Source organism: Phoca vitulina, unplaced genomic scaffold (genome assembly GCF_004348235.1).
Source record: "Phoca vitulina isolate PV1807 unplaced genomic scaffold, GSC_HSeal_1.0 scaffold20, whole genome shotgun sequence".
Lineage (NCBI taxonomy): Eukaryota > Metazoa > Chordata > Mammalia > Carnivora > Phocidae > Phoca > Phoca vitulina.
In genome coordinates, this window is record NW_022589723.1 from 9,627,362 (window position 1) to 9,650,317 (window position 22,956).

The 22,956-nt window shown below is 41.2% G+C and overlaps 1 protein-coding gene across 3 annotated transcripts in view; it reads right to left on the reverse strand.

Moving 5' to 3' along the window:
* The window catches only part of INO80 (INO80 complex ATPase subunit), a 132,518-nt gene that overhangs the window by 22,546 nt on the left and 87,016 nt on the right, over nt 1-22,956 (reverse strand). For all 3 annotated transcript variants that reach the window (XM_032418101.1, XM_032418102.1, XM_032418103.1), the window contains 3 exons: nt 16,976-17,201; nt 12,773-12,900; nt 2,579-2,673 (listed from right to left, as the gene is read on the reverse strand). In XM_032418101.1, the coding sequence (XP_032273992.1) occupies nt 2,579-2,673; nt 12,773-12,900; nt 16,976-17,201 (449 nt within the window). The remainder of the gene's footprint in view (nt 1-2,578; nt 2,674-12,772; nt 12,901-16,975; nt 17,202-22,956) is intronic.

Here is a 22,956-nt window from a genome sequence, read left to right on the forward strand (position 1 = left end):
TTAATGGTGAAAATACCGTTCTTTTAGAGCTAAGCTGTTCAAAAACAACTGTGCGATACATTACCCAAACAACTGTTCCACAAGTTAAAGAGAAGATTTCAGAAGTAATGAGTTGGATATATCTAGTAGTCCTTTCCACTAAAAGACCACTGTAAAATAGACTGAGCCTGGAATCTCATGTCTGCTGGGTCAGCTAGAAGAGCTGTACCTCTATGATTCAGAAGACTGAATCATTACAAATCAACATACTACAGCTCGTTGGACGCTAAGTTGGCAGAACTTTCTACAGAGCAATGTGACAATTTGCAAAGTCTTAAATATTCATATCCCTTCACTCAGTAATTTTCCTTGTTTGAATCTCTATTAAGAATACTAAAATGCTGGGATGCCTGGGTGGCTCAGTTGGTTAAGCATCTGCCTTCAGCTCACATCATGATCCTGGTGTCCTGGGATCAAGCCCCACATTGGGCTCCTTACTCTGTGGGGAGCCTGCTTCTCCCTCTGCCCAGCGCTCCCCCTGCTTGTGTTCTCTCTCTCTCTCTCTCTGACAAATAAATAAAATCTTAAAAAAAAAAGAAAAAGAAAAAGAAAACTAAAATGCTGATGAAGCTTTGTAAACAAAGATATTCACTCAACATTTTAACAATAGAAATATGGTATAAATATACAGTGTAATGGAATATTAGTCATTAAAAATGATTACAAAGACTTTTTAAATGATATGCGAAGATGTTTAATATATAATGTTAAGTGGAAGAAATAAGGACACATAATCGTATCTACAATATGGTATCAACATGTAAATACAACCACAAACATATTAAAGACCAGAGGGATATACCTAAGAGTTGAAGCTCTTAGGTTGGAGTAGGCAAGGAAAAAGTAAAATATGTTTCACTTGATTTCAGAATCAAGAAAAGACTAAGGTCAGCTGGTAAAAAAAATTTTTCGGGTGTGGGATAACAATATGATGGAGTTAGGAGGCACTACCACTGACCTTGAACAATGCAGGAGGGTAAAGGGGAGCCAACCTCCTGGCACAGTCGAAAATCTGGATATAATTTTTGACTGTCCAAAAACTTAACTACTAATAGCCTACTGCTGACTAGAAGCCTTACCAATAATACAAGCAGTTGATTAATACATACTTGGTATATTATATGTATTTTATATTATAATCTTACAATAAAGTAAACCAGAGAAAAGTTATTAAGAAAAGCATAAAGAAAATACATTTATAGTACTGTTTAATATTTATTGGAAAAAACCCACGTATAAGTGGACCTGTGTAGTTCAAAACCATGTTGTTTGAGGGTCAACTGTATTATGCTATATATGTCTCAAATAATCAATTTAAGAATCTGCCAATAGCTTCTGCTAGGTTAGGCCATCCACATAGTTGCTCCTAGGTAACAAAGTGAAATAGGTTCAAAGCAGATCTTCCCCCTCCATTGCTGGTCAAACAACCACTTGAATTCAGACATACAGTTTCAACTTAGGAGTTACTGGCTAAGTGAGTGTAAGACTGTAAACCAAAACAGAGTTTATCTCCTTACTTGTGCTTCATTATAAAGCATCATGCAATAGCAAAAATGATCAGAGGGCACTCTATGTGGAACTATGAATTTGTTTTAGGCTAAACTGTTTTATATCTGAAGTAAACCATGCTTTAAAACTGAAATGAAAGAAATGAAAAATTGTAACCTAAATACAAATGACTATGTGCTTAATTTTCTTCCCAAGAATCAAAAAATATTAACAAACTACGCAATTAAAGTCCAAAAATCCAGAACTGTTGTGATTTACAGCACATTAAGATCTACTCTATTCTTAGTTACCAGGTCTAAGGAAGAAAATTTAAGGGTGGAGTTCAGCAGCCCTGTTACTAGCTGGTGGAGCTTGGCTTTCTCCTTGCAGGGAGCAGTAACCAGACTCTGCTTATTACAAGGAGAACCTGCACTTAGGATAATTATGGCTCTGTAAGCCATCAGCAGCCAGCAGGCGGTATTTGAAATTTCATAGGCTCATTATCAGGTGGGAGGAGTACTGTAACTGAGAGCTGCCGGCTGAAGACTGTGCACCCTGCAATCTGTCATCCTGTACTGTATTACTACCATGCTGGAGGGAAAGCAGGAAAGAGGAAGGTATTTTTCTTTCAACTTTTACAAAAGAGGTAAGGAAAACAAACTAAAAATCAACTATAAGTCAATATCCAGAGATCGCCACTGTTAACATTTAGAAATACAGCCTTGTGGATTTCTTTCTACATAAATATTATCCATATAAAGGAGGATTTTAGTTCATACACAGAAATCATTTCTTTTATTGCCCAAAAAGAAGGGTGCTGATTTGGTAAGAAGGCATATTTTGAATACAAAAATTATCGAGTATTCCTTTTCTCTCTCTCTCCCCCCCCCACATAGATCTGAACCAATATAAGCAGATTTAGCTACCTCTTAAAATGACTATATCATGATTGCTTAACAATATGAGATATGTTGACATTTCTTTTAAACTCATCATCTTAAGCACTAAAGAAAAATCAAATGAGAATTTTTGTAATTTCTATTAACGTTACCTGTTCTGAAAATCAGCAACCATGTCCCGCCTCTCTGAGATCTTGGATGAGCCATCAAGCCTCATGTAGGTATGCTTCCTGTAAACCATGTATTCCTGCCAATCAGAGTAAACAAACAGAAGTTGGATGCAAATTACTGTATTCTAATTCCCACAGCATCTACCCACCTTCCACCTCATCCTTACTGGGGGCAAGTCATTATATCCAGAAGAAGAAGAAAGTATCTCAAAAGTACAAGAACTTAACTTGTAAATGAATTTACTGCCAGTATGTGAAAATTGAGGGCATCCTGAAGACTACAGCCACCCTCAATTTCAACTTGGAAACTAACCATAATCTTGCAGATTTCAGTAGGTTTCATGAAAATAAACCAACAAAATAAAATGAAATTTCCAAACAAAAATTGCCTTTCAGTCAGCAACCAGATGTTTCTCACAGCTATGGAATATCTAGTTTTCTTTTCGTAAGTAACTTGCTCTGGTGTTTTTCTCCCCAACATATCCTTGCTGACCAATATCCTTGAATTTAAAACCCAAGTTTCCTTCTCCCAGCAGAGCATGCATCATTGTTAAGGGAAGCCTAAGCATCAGAGTGAACAGAAGACAAGGTAACTTTCCATGGCAGAGCATGTTCTGGACATCATCTCTAAGAGGAATTACAACTTTTAAGAATGGAGAAGAAACTTCAAGAGATGCAATGGACAGAACATAACGCCATTTTTAGAAGCTACAATGCCTCTTACAGATGATGTCCAAATGAGCACTGATTTCCTCTTTCTTACCCCTGATTATACGGATTACACTTCAAGAAGTCCATTTGTAGAGGAACCACTATCAAAAACTCAACACAGCTGCCTATTTATAAGAAACACCATGAAACAATCCTATTGAAAAAGACTAGTTATTTCTACATTTGGGAGATGTCTGTGTTAATTCTCTATGGTCAAATGTTTGTTTGTTGCAATATTCTCTTCCGTACCTCTTATTATACCTGGCTGGGTATTTCAGCACACGAGGCTGCTACAGCTAGGTACGGCGGGCGGTACAGTGCATGTGGCAGCCTACTCTTAGAGCAAGTTAGTACCAAAACTCCTACAATGGCTTGGCAGAGGTCTCTGGCTAGGGTACCTACGAGGTGAGGCTGGTCGACAAAGTAAACAAGCTCATCGAGGCACACATCTTCATTGTGGTTTGTATATGTTTTTACTATTTCCTTCTTTCTCAAGTGGCTCTTTAAGGGCTTTGATAATCAAAGAGGGGTAGAACATATTCAAAGAGTTTCAAGTTCATATTTAGTGGTACAGCCCTATAATGAAACTGGATTAATAGCAGAAGAGTAGGGGGTGTCTTAGATAAGGAAGGATTCAGGAAAAAAAGATGAAAAATGCCAGCATGAGGATAGTCTTTAGAGGCTCACTATAGCTTGGCAGCTAATTTTTAATCAGGGGATGCTGCCATCCAGAACAACCAGATAACTAGATTATACACAGAGACATCCATAGGTTGGACTTCTACCACAAGGTGGGCTTTCTGCACAGGCACTCTTGCCTTCTGAACCAGAACTTCTAAACTCAGTGAGAGCACTGATGAATGAATCTTCTTGTAGATCTTACTGTTGACATCAGTTATATGTCAAGGTCAGCATGACACCAGAGATATTAATCCTAGACCATAATCAAACCAACACTGATTACACAGAGCCTGTTACTGAGGCAACAGAAGTGAATCTTTTCCGTTTACTGCTTTAAGCCTTTGCTCTCCCACCCAGGGGAGCAGCGGGATTTCAGAAGGCTCTGATGAGTTTAGATCCGATTTCAGTAAATAGCTTCAAAACAAGTAAATGGACATGGAAAAAGCAGTTAAAAGCAGAATAGAGGAATGTCTATATCCTCACACCACAGAAAAACAGCTAAAAGATAAAGGCAGAGATGAAAGGGCAATTCAGTATTTCCTTCATTCAAAAATTCTGGCTATACCAAAGCTCTTCTAGATGTGTCTCTAAAATTCTGGGTGTTTTAGAAAAGATACTTAATTTAATCCAGAAAGAAATGCCTCATTTCTTTCAAATGCTAATTTCAAGACGTGTGCCCACTTCTATGCTTAGTTCAGCTTTCCTATGATCTAAAAAATCTAAAAATTCAGAATAAAATCGAATTCTATCTTGTTAAAAGGCATTTTTATCAAAAAGAATTTGTGTCAAAACACAAATTCTAACAATAAATGACAAGTTATAGCACTGTGAATATTTATTTACTTATTTATATTTAAGTAATCTTTACAGCCAACATGACGCTTGAACTCATGACCCTGAAATAAGAGTCACATGCTCTTCTGACTCAGCCAGCCAGGCGCCCCTCGAAAATTTATTTTTAAAAATCTATTTCATATATATATATATACACACACACACACATATATATATTTAACAATCTCTACATCATAAGGTTTTCTAAGATCCATTTTAAATATTCCATCATACCCCAATTCTTTGTAGTTCATTCCCATGTCTAAGGACCACTACTGGCTGATTACCACTTGCTGGATGACTTTACGGTGGTCTGTAGGAACTGTGTCATGCTTAGCACTCCTGTGCATTAAAGAAGGCTTACGGAACAGAAAGACGAACCATTATCCAGTCCTTCCTTACACAAGGTACTCTGTAGACATCAAGGATATCTCTCACCCAAGTCCCTTTTGGTATTTAGGAAAGACTTAGAACATGATCCACCAGTATGATTAAATTTCCTGGAGCTTTGTAAAGCAATTCTTTTTGCTCCACTTAAAGAAGCAAAGAGAGAAGAGAAACCAAATACAAACCTTCTTCCTCTTCCAGGTCTCAAAATTTAGTATCCTCCTTTAATTAAATAAATATGAACATCAGTACTCTCAAGTGGATTCTTGTGGATCAATAACTACTAACCAAAGTAAATTCTAATACTGCTTGAACTAATAAAACAAAAATTATGGCTTTTAACATTTAGGAAGTCTTAAGAGCTATACAGTCCTAGTAGATACTATTTTAAAAAATTATTGTAGAAGCCAAAGGAGTCATGGACAAGATGTACTCTTGGTATTTGAGTAGTAATTCTCAACCAGGATTAAAAATACATGTACCTGGACCCACCCCAGGGATTCAGACTCTGTAGGTCTGGGAGAGGGCCTGGACTGGTTTATTTTTAAAAAGTTCCAAAGAGGGGCGCCTGGGTGGCTCAGTCAGTTAAGCAGCTGCCTTCGGCTCGGGTCATGATCCCAGGGTCCTGGGATCGAGCCTCGCATCGGGCTCCCTGCTCAGCGGGGAGCCTGCTTCTCCCTCTCCCTCTGCCTGCCTCTCTGCATACTTGTTCTATCTCTCTGTCAAATAAATAAATAAAATCTTTAAAAAAAATAAAATAAAATAAAAAGCTCCAAAGATAAGTGCAATAGATACCCTATATCTGCAGCTGAGAACCACCACTACAAAGAGAAGGCAGGACAGGGGTCCTTCAGAATCTTGCTATTGCAGCATTGCTTTCAGATAAGTGGCACTGGGAACACCTGCAATTTGTTAAAAATGCAGAATTGAGGAGCACCTGGGTAGCTTAGTCGGTTAAGCATCCGACTCTTGACCTCAGCTCAGGTCTTGATCTCAGGGTTGTTAAGTTCAAGCCCTGTGTTGGGCTCCATGCTGGGTGTGAAATCTACTTAAAAAAAACAAACAAACAAATGCAGAATTGAGGGATATACCCCATAACTAATGAAAAAGAATTTGTGTTTTAACATGTATTACTTGTAAGTACTTCTCTTAAGTTTGAGAAACATTGTTGCAGAACAATATCCTTATACTGTTTTAAAAGCACTGGATCTTTTTCTTTTTCCAAGTGAAATCTTATATGAAACCCCTCTAGGGGCTTCTGGGTGGCTCAGTCAGTTAAGCATCTGCCTTTGGCTCAGGTCATGATCTCAGGGTCCTGAGACTGAGCCCCACGTCAGGATCTCTGTTCAGTGGAGTCTGCTTCTCCCTCTCCCTCTGCTTGTGCTCTCTCTCTCAAATGAATAAATAAAATCTTAAAAAACAAAAAAAAAGAAACCCCTCTAATATAAAATAGATAAAAAGCATTATTATTCTGGTTGATGAAGAAGGGGGAGTCCAGGGCCCCATCTGCTTAATCTCTACCTAAGTTTCCTGTCCTCTATCCCACCCTACGAGTTTGAAAACCACTCTTGAAATACACATTGAGAAGACAAGTCGGCTCCTGGATCTTATCTGTAAGTTACTTTTAAAACAGTAGCTGCAGGGCGCCTGGGTGGCTCAGTTGGTTAAGCGACTGCCTTCGGCTCAGGTCATGATCCTGGAGTCCCGGGATCGAGTCCCGCATCGGGCTCCCTGCTCAGCAGGGAGTCTGCTTCTCCCTCTCCCGCTCCCCCCTCTTGTGCTCTCTCTCTCTCTCAAATAAATAAATAAAATCTTTAAAAAAAAAAAAAAAAAAAACAGTAGCTGCAGAGGTATCAGTATAACTCAAAATATTTTCCACAAGTACCTCTCACTCCTTTAAAGTACACTAAATAAAGGCAAACATTCACACACCCAGTGGTGTATTACAAGGGACTAGGTTCATCTTGAAGTAGGGGTGATGATGGTGGCTAGCATTTACTGAGCATTTACTAAGTGACAAACACTATTCTGTACGTGTTTTGCTTATCTAATCCTCACATAGTAGTCTTTAAGATAGGTGGTGTTATCGGCCCTCCCACGTTACAGATGTTAAGTAAGGTCTCTAACAGTTACATAGGCAATGGGTAATGGAGCTCGGACTGGAACTCAAGTTAATTGGTGCCCGAGCCTCTGGCTTAACCCCTTTACTGCTTTCCACATGGAACAGAAGCTCACCACCACTAGGGAAAAGAAGGTGGTTGTTGTGTGTCAGGGAGAAGCCACGTAAGGTTCTTAATACATGTTGTCCGTAATCTCCATCCATTATCATCATAAAAAAAGGATAATTGGGCATTTGAAAAAATAAAGGCAAATGTTTGTATATCTCTAACATGAACCTTCCATTCTGAACCTTCTTTTCTATTTCAAAGTTGCCTATGCTGTTCACTTCAACCCAATTTCACTTTCCCAATTTGGGGGAAAGACTCAGTATGATCCACAAACCTGAAGTCCTGATGTAACTCTTTCCTGAACATGCCACTTTCCATCTTTGGGGTATATCAGCAGCAAAAAGTAAGGCTCCTCTCAGTCTCTATTATAACCTCTCCGTTGCCCAAACAAATTGCACCAAATGAGTGAAATATGGCAGCCATCCTTCCCTTATCTAACACAAAGAGTCCTTTGGAGCAAGACCTAATCACAAGGCATACTAGGCCCATCATAATCTGCCTTCACCCTATGTGTATTATTCCCTTTTATCCTATACCATAAGCTCCAGTCACACTGAGCTAGTCTGCCCCAAATGTCTTGTACCTTCCCATCTCTGTGCCTTTTTATATCTGGCTTCCTCAGTCTGGAATGCCCTTCTCCCTGATGGTTAAAATTCTATTTAAGTTCAGTTCAAAAGTCACTATCAATGGGAACCCTTCCTCAAGTGACCCAGTTAGAAATAAATGTATCCATCTTGCTATCTTCAGCTCTGTTTATGGTTCATTCTGGGCACTGGTATCAGTGTACACCTGACAGTTGTGTGTGTGTGTGTGTGTGTGTGTGTGTGAGATATATCCTCCACTAGATACATTTCTTGAAGTCAAAGTCCACATTTAATTTAAATTCACATCTGCCTAGCACAATGCCTTCCTCATTCTCGGCATGAAAAGAAGTGAATGAAACTGAATAAATATAGTGTGGTTGTAAGCTGACACATTTCCTTCCATCATTCCTAAAGCCTAATCAAAATGCTAGTTAACAGTGACCCCAATTTGCTTTTCATTCCGTGGGGCAGTTTTAGAATACCCAGCTTCCCAGTATGCTCAGAATCACAGCTCCCAAAGGTAACTGGGAGTTCTAGGAGTAGCCAGCTCATAAATGATAGAACGTCTGTTCAGGATGAATCCTATCCAAGTGAGGTACTTGCTGACTGGGCAAGTTATGTAACCTAGTGTCTCAAATGTCATCATTAGCTATAGATTATCTGGATTTAATTCTGTATTATACTATTTTCATACACTGGTGCAGTACCAAATCTGTCTGGGTTTCAGTACTTAACAATCACACCACATACAGTACCAGCTGGCTGACCCTTTCCAAGTACTTTTGTATTGCATAGAAAATACTGACGCTTATTTCCTTAAACTACAGACTCAGCTGCTTGATGCAACAGGAATGAACCTCAAATGAGACAACCCAGAGATGATGTAAGTCATCTGTAGTGAGTTAAAGCTTTTTGCAACTGTCAGAATATGGTGGTAGGGGGTGGGGAGGTTCCAAACTCGAGTAAAAGTGGTGTTGGTAGGAAAAGTTCTGTTTGACATCCCGCTAGACACCATCATCCCAACTGCACAAAGGCCATGTCTGCTTCCACAGTACCCCCACCAGCAAAGACCCTACAAGTGACTCAGTAAATATAAAATAAATCCGTAACATAACATTTAGTGATCTAGCATATCCTCCCCTATCTATGGCTTTGACTTCTGCCTGTGGCACACTAAAAATTCCTGGCCCTGGAAGTTTAGCAGTCTGCTTTTTTATCCCCTATCCAGAAACAGTATTTAGATACCATGGGAAAGAATAAGACATTCCTGAATACAGAATTCTATTTGGAATAAGATCTGATATATTCACAAGAAACTTAAATTAAAGTCAGATTTTTGCCCAAGAGAAAGAGGCTATCAATCACTTCAAAAAAATACTGAGCAAATACTAAGTGCCCAGAACTAGTATTTCTCCCAAAATGGAAACCTGGTCACACAGAAGTATGTGTATTTTTATCATATTTTGGTTCTTCTGAGTCCTAGAAACAGACAAACAGATAGCCAAGGTGAAGGCACAGAACAAAAAGCCCAAAAAGGCTGTTGGATGAAAGAGATGCTGATGTGCCCCACAGTTACACAAAAGAGCTTCAATGCCCCCACATGAGTTTCTAACTTCTGCTCTATTGGAAGCTTTTCTTTCTTTCTTTCTTTTTTAATATTTTATTTATTTATTTTACAGAGAGAGAGAGAGAGCACAAGCAGGGGGAGCAGCAGGCAGAGGGAGAGTGAGAAGCAGGCTCCCTGCCAAGCAGGGAGCTCGAAGCGGGGCTCGATCCCAGGACCCTGGGATCATGACCCGAGCCGAAGGCAGACGCTTAGCTGACTGAGCCACCCAGGCGCCCCTACTGGAAGCTTTTCTTTCCCTCTTTGATATACAAGGTGTAAGATGTCAAGGTAAAAAAGAGAATCCCGAAAAAAAAATTTTTTTTAAATCTAAAACTAACCAACCAAACAAACCCACAACACGCTGAGAATGAAGAAGCAAAGCAAGGGTCAACGTATTTTTTTTTTTTAAAGAAAAGGTCAAGTGTACTCAAGGGAAAGCATCTATACAGAAGGGCCTTTCCATAACATGATTCTTAGGTTCACATGCCAGGTCATGTTTTAAAGCTGAAACACGGCTCTAATGAATGTTTACAGTGAAAGCTTCTATTATGACAATGACTAAAAAACCCAGAATAACTCTTTGAAAAGGTAAAGAAATGTAGACCTAATCCTGCATTGCCGTAAGATCCACAATACATTTACATTTCTTTTTTTTTTTTTTAAGATTTTATTTATTTATTTGACAGAGAGACACAGCGAGAGAGGGAACACAAGCAGGCGGAGTGAGAGAGGGAAAGCAAGCTTCCCACAGAGCAGGGAGCCCAATGCGGGGCTCGATCCCAGGACCCTGGGATCATGACCTGAGCCGAAGGCAGGTGCTTAACGACTGAGCCACCCAGGCACCCCTACATTTACATTTCAATAAATGATTAGACATATATTAAACACTGTGGGCATTTTAACTCCATGCCCACAAAATAAATTTTGAGGATTAACCTCTTGAAATACAGAATGTGGTTCATTTGAGTAAACAGTATTAAAAAAAAAAAGGACGAATGAACTTTTAGGAAATGTAATATTGAAGGAAAAAGAATAGTAAAGTGTTTAAAAAAAACCTAGACAACAGTTTCACTTCAGTTTTTCAGTAAAACATGTAAACAGTTACAACATTTTTTTGGCTTCAGCATCCTAGATGCATGTTATCCATACAGCTAAAGAATGTTAGCAGCTGTGAAATTCAGTTTTCCCTAATTTCGAATTCCCCACAGAGAGATACAACTGTATTTAGAAGGTTTTCAGGCTGCCATGTTTGCAAAACCTACCCACATCATCCACATCCCCACAAACCTCTCCAAAAAACCTACTGGATTAGAAAGATAGGAAGTGACCCTGGTGGGTAGGGTTTACAGCACTCATCCTGAACAAAGCTCATTAACATACTCTGAATCACTTATTTTGGTAATATTTAGGAGTGTGTAATACATAGAACAAGGAACTAAAATGTAGGACTGTATTAAATTTAAACCATCTACACTTCCCTTCAGCTCTCAGACCTAGCTATTTTTTGGTAGCTTACCCCACTTACTCTTGAACTTTCCTTTAACAGGAAGCAACTTTTAGGACTCCAAAATACACTGACATAGTCTTTGGAAAAAAAAAAAGATCATCACTTCCCTTACAAAATCTTTAGCATACTGCTTTTTCTAGAATTCAGTGCAAGATCACTACTTCATCTGTACATCCCTGACTCTTCTGGACAAGGCAAGTGCACTTTATCTAAGAGGAGCCCCACTGACGGAAAGTTACTCATATTGTTTGGGCTGCTGGTATCATTTGGTTTGAACTGAACACTACAGATGCAGGCAGTTCCCTTTATTTTGGATTACTGCTGTTAGGACCTTTAACATAGGTAAAGATCTGCATCAAACACAATGGCTTAATTACTTCTCTTACAGTGATTTACAGCCACCAATAAGCATTTTTCCATCATTTAGAAATAGGTGACCTATTCCATAGGACGAAACAGAAAGTTCAGCCTGTTGACAGCATTTAAGGGGCCAAACACTGTACTAAATGCCAGACTTAGTGATTAAAGTGACCTCAAATATGTGTTATATCTCTTGCTAAAAGAAGTTGCCAGATTATTAAAAAGAGCCTGCTACCGAATTACCAAATTATTGACTGAGAAATTAAGCAAGCCAGGCTTGGCTTCCAGAAACCTAAAACTTCTTCCCTATGCTAGCCTTCATTCCTTCTGTGCTGATATGATCCCTACTCCCTTATTCCTAGATAGGGATAATCATGGTCCAATTTCCACTTATTTATTACCAGCTACTCCCTGGAGTAGCAGGGTTAGAATATGAAGCCTTAGCTATAAAAAGCCCATGGAAAAACATGCGAATATTTATACACTACTTACATCCAGGTGCTTTAGCCCCCCAACCAGCGGCTTTTCAACTTTCTAGCACTAAACACTAACTCTGGTGGTTTGTGATTATTTGTCCTCAGTTTCACTCTCCTATTTCCATGTCCTTGACTTCCTCTTCCTAAAGTAATTAGCTTCCACTCACACAACAAGAAAGCAGAGAGAACATCAACATAGAAGTAACTGAAGAAACAGAAGGTGCCCTGCACAGTAAAACACGTTGTATCTTTCAACATAACCTAGTGGTTCTCAACTCTGGTTGCCTATTAGGATCACCTCAGGAGCTTTCAAGTCTCCTGATGCCTAGGCTGCATTCCGAAGTTATTAAATAACAATCTCTGAGGATGGGACAAGGTATCAGTATTTGTTAAAGCTCCTCCAGGAAAATGCAATATGGAGTCAAGTTGAGACCACTACATTAAGTCAGACTGAACAGCTGCTCTCTCGTTTTTTATATAGAGAACTAATCCTAAATCTTGTTTTCTATACAGTATTTCAGAGGACTTCTTAAGTATTCCTAAACTCTAATCTCCTTTAAAATTAGGGAATTTCTTCCCTAGTAAAGGAAGGAGTAGGGGACATTCTATTTCACTGGTGTAGGGAAGGAGTTCCTTTGCATATTCTCACATCTGCCAGGAGCTTCTTCTCCCTTTATAGACAGTAAAATCACGAAGACAAGTTTTGGGTTCCCATTAAGCAGGACGGACATTAGTCATAGACATATGATTCCTGCAAGTTAAATGTCAAGGTGTCCTAGGTCCCCAAGGTTCCTTCTCCTACCTCCAGCAGGTCTATCATCCTGGTCATCTGGGAGTAGATAAGGACCCTATGTCCTTGAGACTTGAGCCGAGTCAGGAGGACATCAAGGGCATACAGCTTTCCACTGTCAGTGATGAGGCTCTCCTTGCCTGGGGAGAAGAAAAGGGGGGGAGGAGGGGGAAACTGTATTTAATTGAAGCAGCAAAATCACTCACTGCAAAGCTGTATGCAGCCAAAATTACGACAACCAGGATGCTTGTCATCATGAGAGCAGGAAAGTAGAGAAGAAGGCAAAGCACTGTTCAATCATGATCCAGTAGGGCTCTGGGAAGAAGTATCCTGAAAGAGGGAGGTGTAGGCTCCCTTCCAACGGACAGTTCCCATTCAGGTTATCTGCTGCTAAGACAAATGAAAGCTTCCCTGCTCCATGTCCTTACTCAGGGGATAACAGGTACACATGGACATCTAAGAGTGAGGTCTATGTCATATCTGCTCTAAGTGACTTGAGAAACTTGTTTTTCCTTCTTCATCCTATCTCTAGATATCTGTTTCTGCTGGTTCTGTGGCTAAATGGTTTACATCTCCTGAAAGCATGAGAATGTAGAGAAATGAGGGCTACTCTTGCCTGTCCCTAGAGACACTTAAATACCGAGAAACGCAAATACACATATCCATTCCTGCCCCTCTGTTTAAATCCAAACTCCTTCTCCTTGATGATTTCAAATAGGTTGGCTGGTAAATGTCATTATCCTAAACTGTAATTCAATAAAGACACTAAGGTTTGTTCAGCTTCTCAGAAGGACTGACTTTGGGTTTCTGTGAAATGGAAGCTGCTTTTACTCACTAACTTGCGCTTTCTCTTTCCTCCTCCCATTAAAAAGAAAAAAAATAAATAAATAAAAAAGAGCATTTTAGCCAGAGATCTTTACAGAGCACTTAACTCTCAAATTTTCATCTTATCCATTCAGTATCATTCATCTCCCATCACATTTCAGGAAGTAGAGTTTCCTGTTTGCAGACTGGCCCATAAACATGCCCTGAACAATCACTGCTACTAAGAGGGGGAAGAAATGAGGCTGAAGGGGCCAGGAGATTTTAAGAGTATATGTGGAAGTGGCTGTGGGGTGCAAAAAGGGAGAGACAAAGGATAGAGAGAAGACACAACTAACCACTAAAAGTAAAAAAGGGAGCTATTAAAAAAACCCACAGTCTATCCCTAGTTCCTGGGTTCGAACCCATGGTTTTTTCCCCTCAGAACTGCAGAGGCTGACTGTTGAGAGCAATCCAAGAGTTCTCAATGGATATTTCTCTGTTCTCGCCACTATCTGCCAAGTGCACAATCATTGTATAAACCGAACGAGAACGGATGTGCTGACAGCACCATAACAAATCATCAGCCCCTCTGTTTTTGCTACAAAGCCACAGGCCCTGGATGTTTACTCCTCTGCACTGCTGCTTGCCTTTTCCCACCTTCGGAACGCTGCCAGGCCACATCTCTCCCTCCACCACCCCCTCCCTGATGCTGTGGCACACACCTTTGTTCAGCCTTTTTGTTTGGTCCTGTTTAGATTACTGAAATGCTCTTCTTTTTGTTGATCTCCTTACCAACACAATCAAACGACTGCAGCTGGGACAGAACCAAATGCTAGGCCCTCTCCCTGGCACCAGACAAGGAGGCCTGTGTGAATTCCAAGTCTGATCAGGTGGCAACGCTTTCCTAACAACTTCAACGTTTCTCCTTTAATTGGATTCCCTGGGATCCCTCAATTTTGATAGCTCCTAAACATTCCCCAGAGTTTCTTTCTTTTTTCATTAAAAGCACAGGAAGGTGGAAAAAAAAAAAGAGAAGCCCATATATTTTTCAGTCATTTAGTAGAGTGGGCAAGCTAAGCTCATCAGATTTCTCCAGCAGCCTGCTTATCTTTTCTCTCCATTCACAGTACTCCCTCCACACAAGTATCTTAAAGTATGTAAATCTGTCTCGTGTCTGCATTTTGAGAAGCTTCATCTCAAAATCATGATTCAATGGTTTTCACACATTCCTGCTTCCCACATCTCCTTTCCTTTGCTAACGAGAACAAACTGATGCTAAGAGGAGGAGGCTCAGAGATGAAGATGCACAAAGAACTCTGATGCACCTGAAAGAAGCAACAGTGGTGCCCGTTGTTAGCTGTTCCTGTGTATGTGGGAAGTGAAAGCAGATGGACTGGATTTCTTTGGACTACCCTGAAAGAAAAGGCCTAAGCAGAAAGAGACTGCAGCAACAGCCTTCGAATACTGAAGCAAGAACAAGATTTCTGCTTCTCCGTTAAGCACGCTGGCTCAGCACCCAGTACTTGTCCTTAGAAAGATAGGCAGAAAAAAATGGGTTTTCTTTCCCTGCACACATTGGGGTCTTTTGGGCCTGGCATCCATTACCCAATTTTTCAGGAGCTACCAAAGTTGTGCCGGACAACAGCACCACCTGTTGCTAAGCAGGGCACAGAGCCAAGAAGAGCACAATTCCCTAGAAATTAGGCTGATTGTGCCAAGTCAAACCTCTCTTTAAAACAGGATCTCAAAATGTTGTACAGACCTATCCTACTTTCTTACAATATTGTCTACGATCCTATAGTACAATCTTAACAGTATTTTCACTTAGACACAAGTTCTTACTGGCCACAGTATAAGAGTCTGCTTAGGGACAAAATGAATATATCCCACGGCAGTATAACTAGGCTAACAGATGAAATAACTCCTTTTTCCAAGGAGAGGAGACTTCTGAAAGGACTGTACATCTTTCTCCTGGTAAAACAGGAGATGCATTCAAAGGTGTGAAATCCAGGAGATTTTGGTCTTTCGGGGACTATTAATGGAACCAACCCTTCCCAAGGAAACAGAAAATGTAGAAGTATAGAGAAAAAAGAGATAAAATACAGGTTCCAGTGACCCCACAACCCCCCACCCCTCACTGCCCTGCCCCAGCCAGTCTACAGAGCACAATGGGGTCAGTGAGGAGCTGGTTGGTTCTCACAGTAAACAGCCAGTGAGGCTGGCGCTTTTTATCGATGCGAAAAGAACTCAGACACTTCCTGCTATTTAAACAAGGTCCATTTTTCTTTCAAAGAACAGGAAAAGCCACAAGAGATTCCCACAGCGCCAGCAGTAAGCCCTCTACTCCTATACTGGGAACTTAGGAGCCAGAGTGAAGAGGGGAGAAAGAAGAAATAAGGTGTTGTCTTGCTTCTTTCAACACCTGTGCTCATCTTCTGCCTGGGATTCGATGGTTTCCAGTCCTGCTGGATTTTAGTCCTCTATTGCCACTACCAACCAGGCCTGCTTTACAACTGGGCTTTCCCCTTGTTTTCCAACAATACACCTTCACCCACTGCTTTCAGGTATTCTAAGTCCGCGATGAGGCCGCACACTATATGGCTCTCATAAACTCAAAATGGCATCTTCTAGTCCAAAGCACACCCACAGCTACTACCAGGCTGACCCAAAGTCCCTTGACACTTGGCAGATTCTCTCTTTTGGACGCTCAGCTCTAGTTTATTTCCATTATATCCAGTAAAAAGAATACAAAGTATCAGAGAATCTGGACAACCAAAACTGACATGGTAGCTCTCAACTACCACTCCAATCTGCCAGCAGGTGTAAGCAAAGAACATAAGCCTATGAACCCTGTGTTCAGTTTCCTTAAAAGTAGTCTCACTAAAGCAAAGATGAAAACCTAGTTTCCTTTCAACCCTCGACCTTGACTCTAGGAGGTCTGGGAATCTGCTAGCATTTTGGCACAAAACACAGTGTTTTTCTTCTGGTTATCATTCAGATCTCTAGTGCTCCGTGCAGGACACTGTTTATGCTACTTCAACTAGGCTTTCTGAGAGTGACGACATTCTCATTCACCCTACTGGCAATGGCACAAGACAACTGTACTCACTCGACCTGGAGCCTTTCCTACCAACTTTATTTCTACCCCCCCCCCTTTTTTTAAGGGTGGCATTCCTTTCTCAGCTGTAAGCTTGTCAAAGGAGAGTACGTAAGCACAAATCTAAAAAACATTTCTCTCTTTAAGTCATAAATTACTTCAGTATTTTTACCTATAAAGTTAGTAAGGGCAAAACAGGAAACAAACCCCAAGAACTCTGAATTCCAAATATCTAAAGCCACCACATGGAGTATCTCCTCGGTTCCTCTTCCCTTGCCAAAGCGGGCAAAACGCCAAGAGAACAGAGAACTTACCTGGAATCCTGATGAAAGACCAGCCATTCTGAGGCCTGATGCTCCACAGTCCTCCAGCTGGCTCTGGGAAGAACTGGGACCGTCGATTTAGCCACTCTGCCGCCAGTTCAGGGGCCCCATTTAACAAACACTGCTTGGCTGCCAGACTCCCTCCTTCCTTCAGCACTCGCCGCTCATATTCTGCACTTCGGTCATTGCAGTAAGAATCCAATGGCACTGCGGTAACCTGCAGTGAGACAGTCACATGAGATAGCTCTTGCACATTTCCTACACTCCAACTTTGAAATCAGACAAATGTGGATAATTCTTAGGTTAGTGGTTTTAACTTCCTTGTTCTGACAAATAAGCTGCCTCTAATAACTGACTCAGTGAGCTGGTCCAAGGAAAAGGCCAACCTCTTATTAACATGAATCTGCAGCAAACTAAAGATCCAGAGAGTGCAGGAGTTTGCAGAAAAACTGGGATACCAGGTCAGGAATAATTCTATCATGGTTCTATGCATCTCTGATCCAACTCTGCCACCTCCCCTCATTGCTGGATAGTGTTTTTGGTGAAATTCTATTAGCCATATACAGAATGGGGAGATCAGAAAGGGAGCTGGAGCTATGCAGTCATTACTAAAGAACTAAAAGAGTTATTGGCCTGGTGCATTTGAAGCTATCTTTAATGCTTTTCTGTCAAAATTCCCAAGTTTATCAAGACTTCTTTCTCCTCTTCCCTGACCAGGTTGCTGACTGACAAACCTAATGAAAGATAAGAGAACCTTTCTTGTAGGCCATAAGCTGGGATATGGTGGAGGCGGGTGGAGAAAGCAACTGCCAGAGACTGGTGGATTCATTCCTGGCTAGGACAGAGGCTATGCACAAATTCTTATCTCCCCACAAGGTGCAACAACACTGAAATGCTGCCCCCCTCCCCCCCATGGAATAGAAGGCTCCCCCCAATTAAGAAACGGGCTTTTTAATCCTTTAGTGATCTGGGTCTATTCCCACTCTAATAAGCATCTGTGTATTCAGATAACTGTGAAATCACCTGATTAGAAGCCTGAGTTACCTTCTGTTGAAATCTGGACGCTGTGATTAGCTGCAAGCTCAGGCTGATAAAAATGCTAAAGTCCCATTATATGCACTAAATTGCTCAGAAAAACCCTGGAGCAAGACCAAGAAATGGGGAGAAATTGGGTATAAGGAGCAAGTGCAGAGGAATGAGAGAGATCAGAACATAGAACACTGGCCGTACCTAGTTAGCTAGTTTTATTGTTGCTATTATTTCCCAGAAGTGAGACATTTAGGAAAATATATCTTGCTATTAACTTTTCTATCTTCATGCCCATCAATCTTTAGGGCAATGGAATGGTTGTCAAGTTTTTGTATGCGTAAGAACCTTCTTGGGAGCTTATCTAAAGTGCAGATTTTGATCCAGAAGTTCTAAGGGACAAGCGAACAGCTCTAGGCTTTTAACGAACACCATGGCCCTCAGGCCAAGCCTTAATGCTGCCTTGGTGTACATTAACAGTCAGCTAGCTGACTACGGGGCTGCAGGTGCCTCTGCTGGAGACTAGAAGATACCAAAACAATAGAAAGAGCATCATTTACTAATACCACAGCGTCCTCTACTCTGGCTTATAGAGGAAGCTGAACTGAGTTGGCTAGAGAACAGTGCCATCTACAGTCCAGACACAAAACTACAGGGAGGTGTCACAGCAAGCTGGGCCCCTGCAGCTCCAAAACCCAGACAGGCTCACATATCAATCAGTTTCACACACAGTACTAGGCGCAGGTGTTGGTAATCTCAAGTGGTCATCTTTACCCACTCCAAAAGGAGTATGTTCTCTTACTTCCAACTTATTCCTTTTTCCCACCGAAAGCTGAACATAGACAAATGAAGACAGAAATAAAAAACAGGTGGATAGGGGCGCCTGGGTGGCTCTGTCGTTAAGCATCTGCCTTTGGCTCAGGTCATGATCCCAGGATCCTGGGATTGAGCCCCGCATCGGGCTCCCTGCTCAGCAGGAAGCCTGCTTCTCCCTCTCCCACTCCCTCTGCTTGTGTTCCCTCTCTCGTTGTGTCTCTGTCAAATAAATAAATAAAATCTTTAAAAAAGTAAAAAAAAATTTTTTTTAAAAAAAAGGTGAATAAAAACTGGATCTTTCCTGCTATGGCCTGTCCTGGCAGTATCTCAGCGGCTATCTACCATCCAGGGTATGAGTCCCAGAACCTCACGATCAATGGTGGTTGTATTTTCATAACAGTGATATAAGCAGCAGTGGTTAGACTACAGAAGTTAGACTACTATATGACCAGTTCTATATAGTATATATACTTTTGGATGAATAAAGCATATTTACTCTTTTCTAACGAGAGACTCATACTGACCAATTTTACACTCAAACATAACGGCTTTGTTTTTGCTGCTGTTGTTTATTTTGTAGAAAAGCAGAACTTATACTGGAATTATATAGACTTTGGGGGGCACCTGGGTGGCTTAGTGGGTTAAGCGTCTGACTCCTGATTTCGGCTCAGATCATGATCTCAGGGTCATAAGACTGGGTCCCACATCATGCTCTGCACTGGGTGTGGAGCCTGCTTAAGATTCTCTTTCCCTCTCCCTCTGCCCCTCCCCCACTTGCTCTCATGCACGCACTCTCTCTCTCTAAAAAAGAATAAAATAAATAAATAAATAAATAAATAAATAAATAAATAAATAAATAAATATGTATAAGGCCCAGATTCTCCAGATGAAAAGCCAAAAGCTAGAAACTCAGCACAAACGAACAGGGAACACTGACACAGGGAAAATGTTTTTCCTGCCTAGAACTCACTCCTAGGCACTCTTAAGAGTTTAAAAAGAAAACAACTTTCTCCAGTTATAAACTTTCACCTATTTTCCAATTTCATTTTGTTGATATCCTTCCAAGTCCAGGATTGAAAACTAGGTAGTATGCAAGGCCCAGATCTTAGTGAAATATTTTTTATGTTTTGATAAGCTTCTTTGGCAGGAACCCTGGATCAAGATATATGCAGAATCACAGAATGTCATGTCGTAAGTACGTAAGCAGTGAACTCATGAGGTCCAAAAAGAGGCAAACAAGTCCACTTCTAATTAAACTGTGCTTCCCAAGTCAGCTCTATCCTAGACAGCCTCCACCCATTCTTCTAACCCCAAGTGGCCTTCCTGATAGCTCAGAAGCAGGGGAAGATGAAGCATGATATACCATTCTTCCCTCCCCACAAATGGAAATGCATACTCTCTTCAGTCTCACATGAGCTAACCTCTGTTTCTTGCTTCATTAACTTCCTAAACTATAGTATCTTCAAGGGCCATCTCCTCAAGCATTTAGCGCGTCCTTCCCGAGGACGTGTATACTCCTGCTCTGGCTCTAGGAAGCGTGACCACTCCAAGCGCTTCAGTTTTTTGGTAAGATGGATTTCCAGGGTCTTAGTTTATTAACCCTGCAGAATTATTTCCGCAGCTAATGAGAAAACAGCTCCTATAATTCCTTCCTTAGTGGCACAGTTCTTCCAGAACTGACCCTAAAGTTTCCACAGCACAAGACAGGGACATTAATTTGTTTTAGCTCAAGGCTAAGGTTAGACTTCAAAGGAAGTCAGTTTTCCCCACCACAGTTGGGTTAGAAATCAATATAAAATAATCAAGGTATCTCAGGATTACTCACACTCCAGGCCTGATCTGAAAGGTAAAAGCTTGCGTATGAGTGTATAAATAAATATTCAGACATATTTAAAACTCCTCTTCCTATCCATATAACCCTGGTATAATTACTCCCATTTCAGGTTTGGCATCTGCTATGTGAAGAAACTCTACAATTACAGAGGGAGGGGCTGAGTAGGAAAGGAGGGTGCTGGGGCAGAGTGCTTCAGCCAAATGATACAAAGTTTTTTCCTGTTCCCTGCCCGCCACCCCACCTTAATGCTATTCTAGCCTCCTTCAAGCTAGTCACTATTTACTGTCCTTTAGGGAAACAGCAGCATCAGGTATGATAGTTTAGATTTTGGGCTCCTCAGAAAACAAGTCCCCAGCTGTACAACTGAGGTACTGCATGTGTATGTTGGCAGAGTGGGGTTGTTCTTCAGAGTGGCTGGCTACAGAGCTCTGAGTGGAACAAATGAAGAATTTGTATGCCTGTAAATGCAATGACAGCCCAAGGCAGCTCACTTTTTAACTGGCTCTATAAATCACTAGGGATATGAGAAGTAAAAATATCTAGACATCCCTCTCTGATATCTAGACTTCCTCTTATAAGGCCTCTCAGTATATACATCAGATTGGGAGGGTGAGAAGGAAATGAACCACACAACTATGAAACCTGAAGACCACTTTCTATAGAAGCAGCTGACTTTAGATGTTTTCTAGAAAAGGTGCATTTCCCTGCATTGACTTAAGCTTCAAAGACCAAAAATGCTTTGGAAGAACAGGATACATAGAAAATCTAAATACTTTTGGGCGTCTGGGTGGCTCAGTCGTTAAGCGTCTGCCTTCAGCTCAGGTCATGGTCCCAGGGTCCTGGGATCGAGTCCCACATCGGGCTCCCTGCTCCACGGGAAACCTGCTTCTCCCTCTCCCACTCCCGCTGCTTGTGCTCCCTCTCTCACTGTGTCTCTCTCTGTCAAATAAATAAAATCTTAAAAAAAAAAAAAGAAAGAAAATCTAAATACTTTCTATTTAGATAGCCAATATAAATCACAATTGACAGTGGCCTGGGAATCAAGTTCATGTAGTACAGGTCAGCAGAAAGAAGGGAAGGCAGGCAGGAGTCAACAGGACTCAGTACCACCATCATCTCATTTCCATTCATCAACTTTCTTGGGACCCCCTGCCAGATTCTGACCTTAGATAACTTAATAAAGGATGCAAGCTGATGTAAATAATGACAGAAAAATATCACTAAGGAAGATTCAAAAGGCTCCACCTTCTTTAAACAGAACTGTGAACACAGCAGACCTTCTAGGATGAGTGGAGAAAACAAGGTAAAACACAGAAGGGTGAGAAACGTCGGCCTCTTAAAGAGTTTTCCTGGCTAACTGAAAGATGCTCCTTAAAGCAAAAGGAAATGAGCCAGGAAGACAGAAACTTGTTCTCTGCTCTTACCACAGTCTGGCGCATCTCTACCCAGCCCTCTCCCTTCACATACTTGTTCAGAGTTGTAAGAGAGCTTCTGTCTAGCTCTCATCAACGACAGGAAAGAATGGGAAAGGTAAGCAGAGTAAAAAACTGCACTGTGAGAAGGGGAGCCTTTGCGGCGATGCTGAGGGCAATCGCCAGAGTGCCCTGTTTTGATAAATGGGAGTGTTAGGAAGGCTCTAACAGGTGCTCAGTGTTGAAACCACAACAGAAACTGCTCCCAACCTGCAAATAAAACTATGACTGTTGAATGGTGAATAGAGAGCAACAGTCACTTTTCCGAGGGAACATACCTGTGAACCACAGTCTAGGCAGGGCTGCCGAGGAAAGCACGAGAACACCAGACTAAGAAGTTTCTTGGTGCTGGAGTGTTATGTTTCCTTTTGTTATCTGGAGACTGCACTGAGGCGAGAAGGCCAGATCCAATCTCCCTCCCAACCTGGCCCCCTCCTCTAAAAAACCCTCAAAAGCCTCAATGCAGGTAACAAATGGCTCCCTCTCCTTTTCAAATATTCCACTGTCCCTGACCCTGCTGTTTGGTGATAATCCACCTGACAGATGGCTTGTTCCCACGGTAGTTTAGAGCCCCTGACTGAAGGAGAGGAACTACACAGGAGAGACATGGTCAGGGAAAGAAGCCATTCTTATCTACCATGTAACAGTTCTCAAACCAACACAATTTAAAGGGAGGAGTACTGTCTTGGGAAAGCCAGGACCACGTATGTCCTCTAAATAGTGAGGATTTATGTTTCTTAAGGTCCAAACAGCTTAAAACAGTTCTGTTTAAGAAATGGATCTCTTAAAAGAGGGTTTATTCCTTCAAGTATCATCTATTTTGG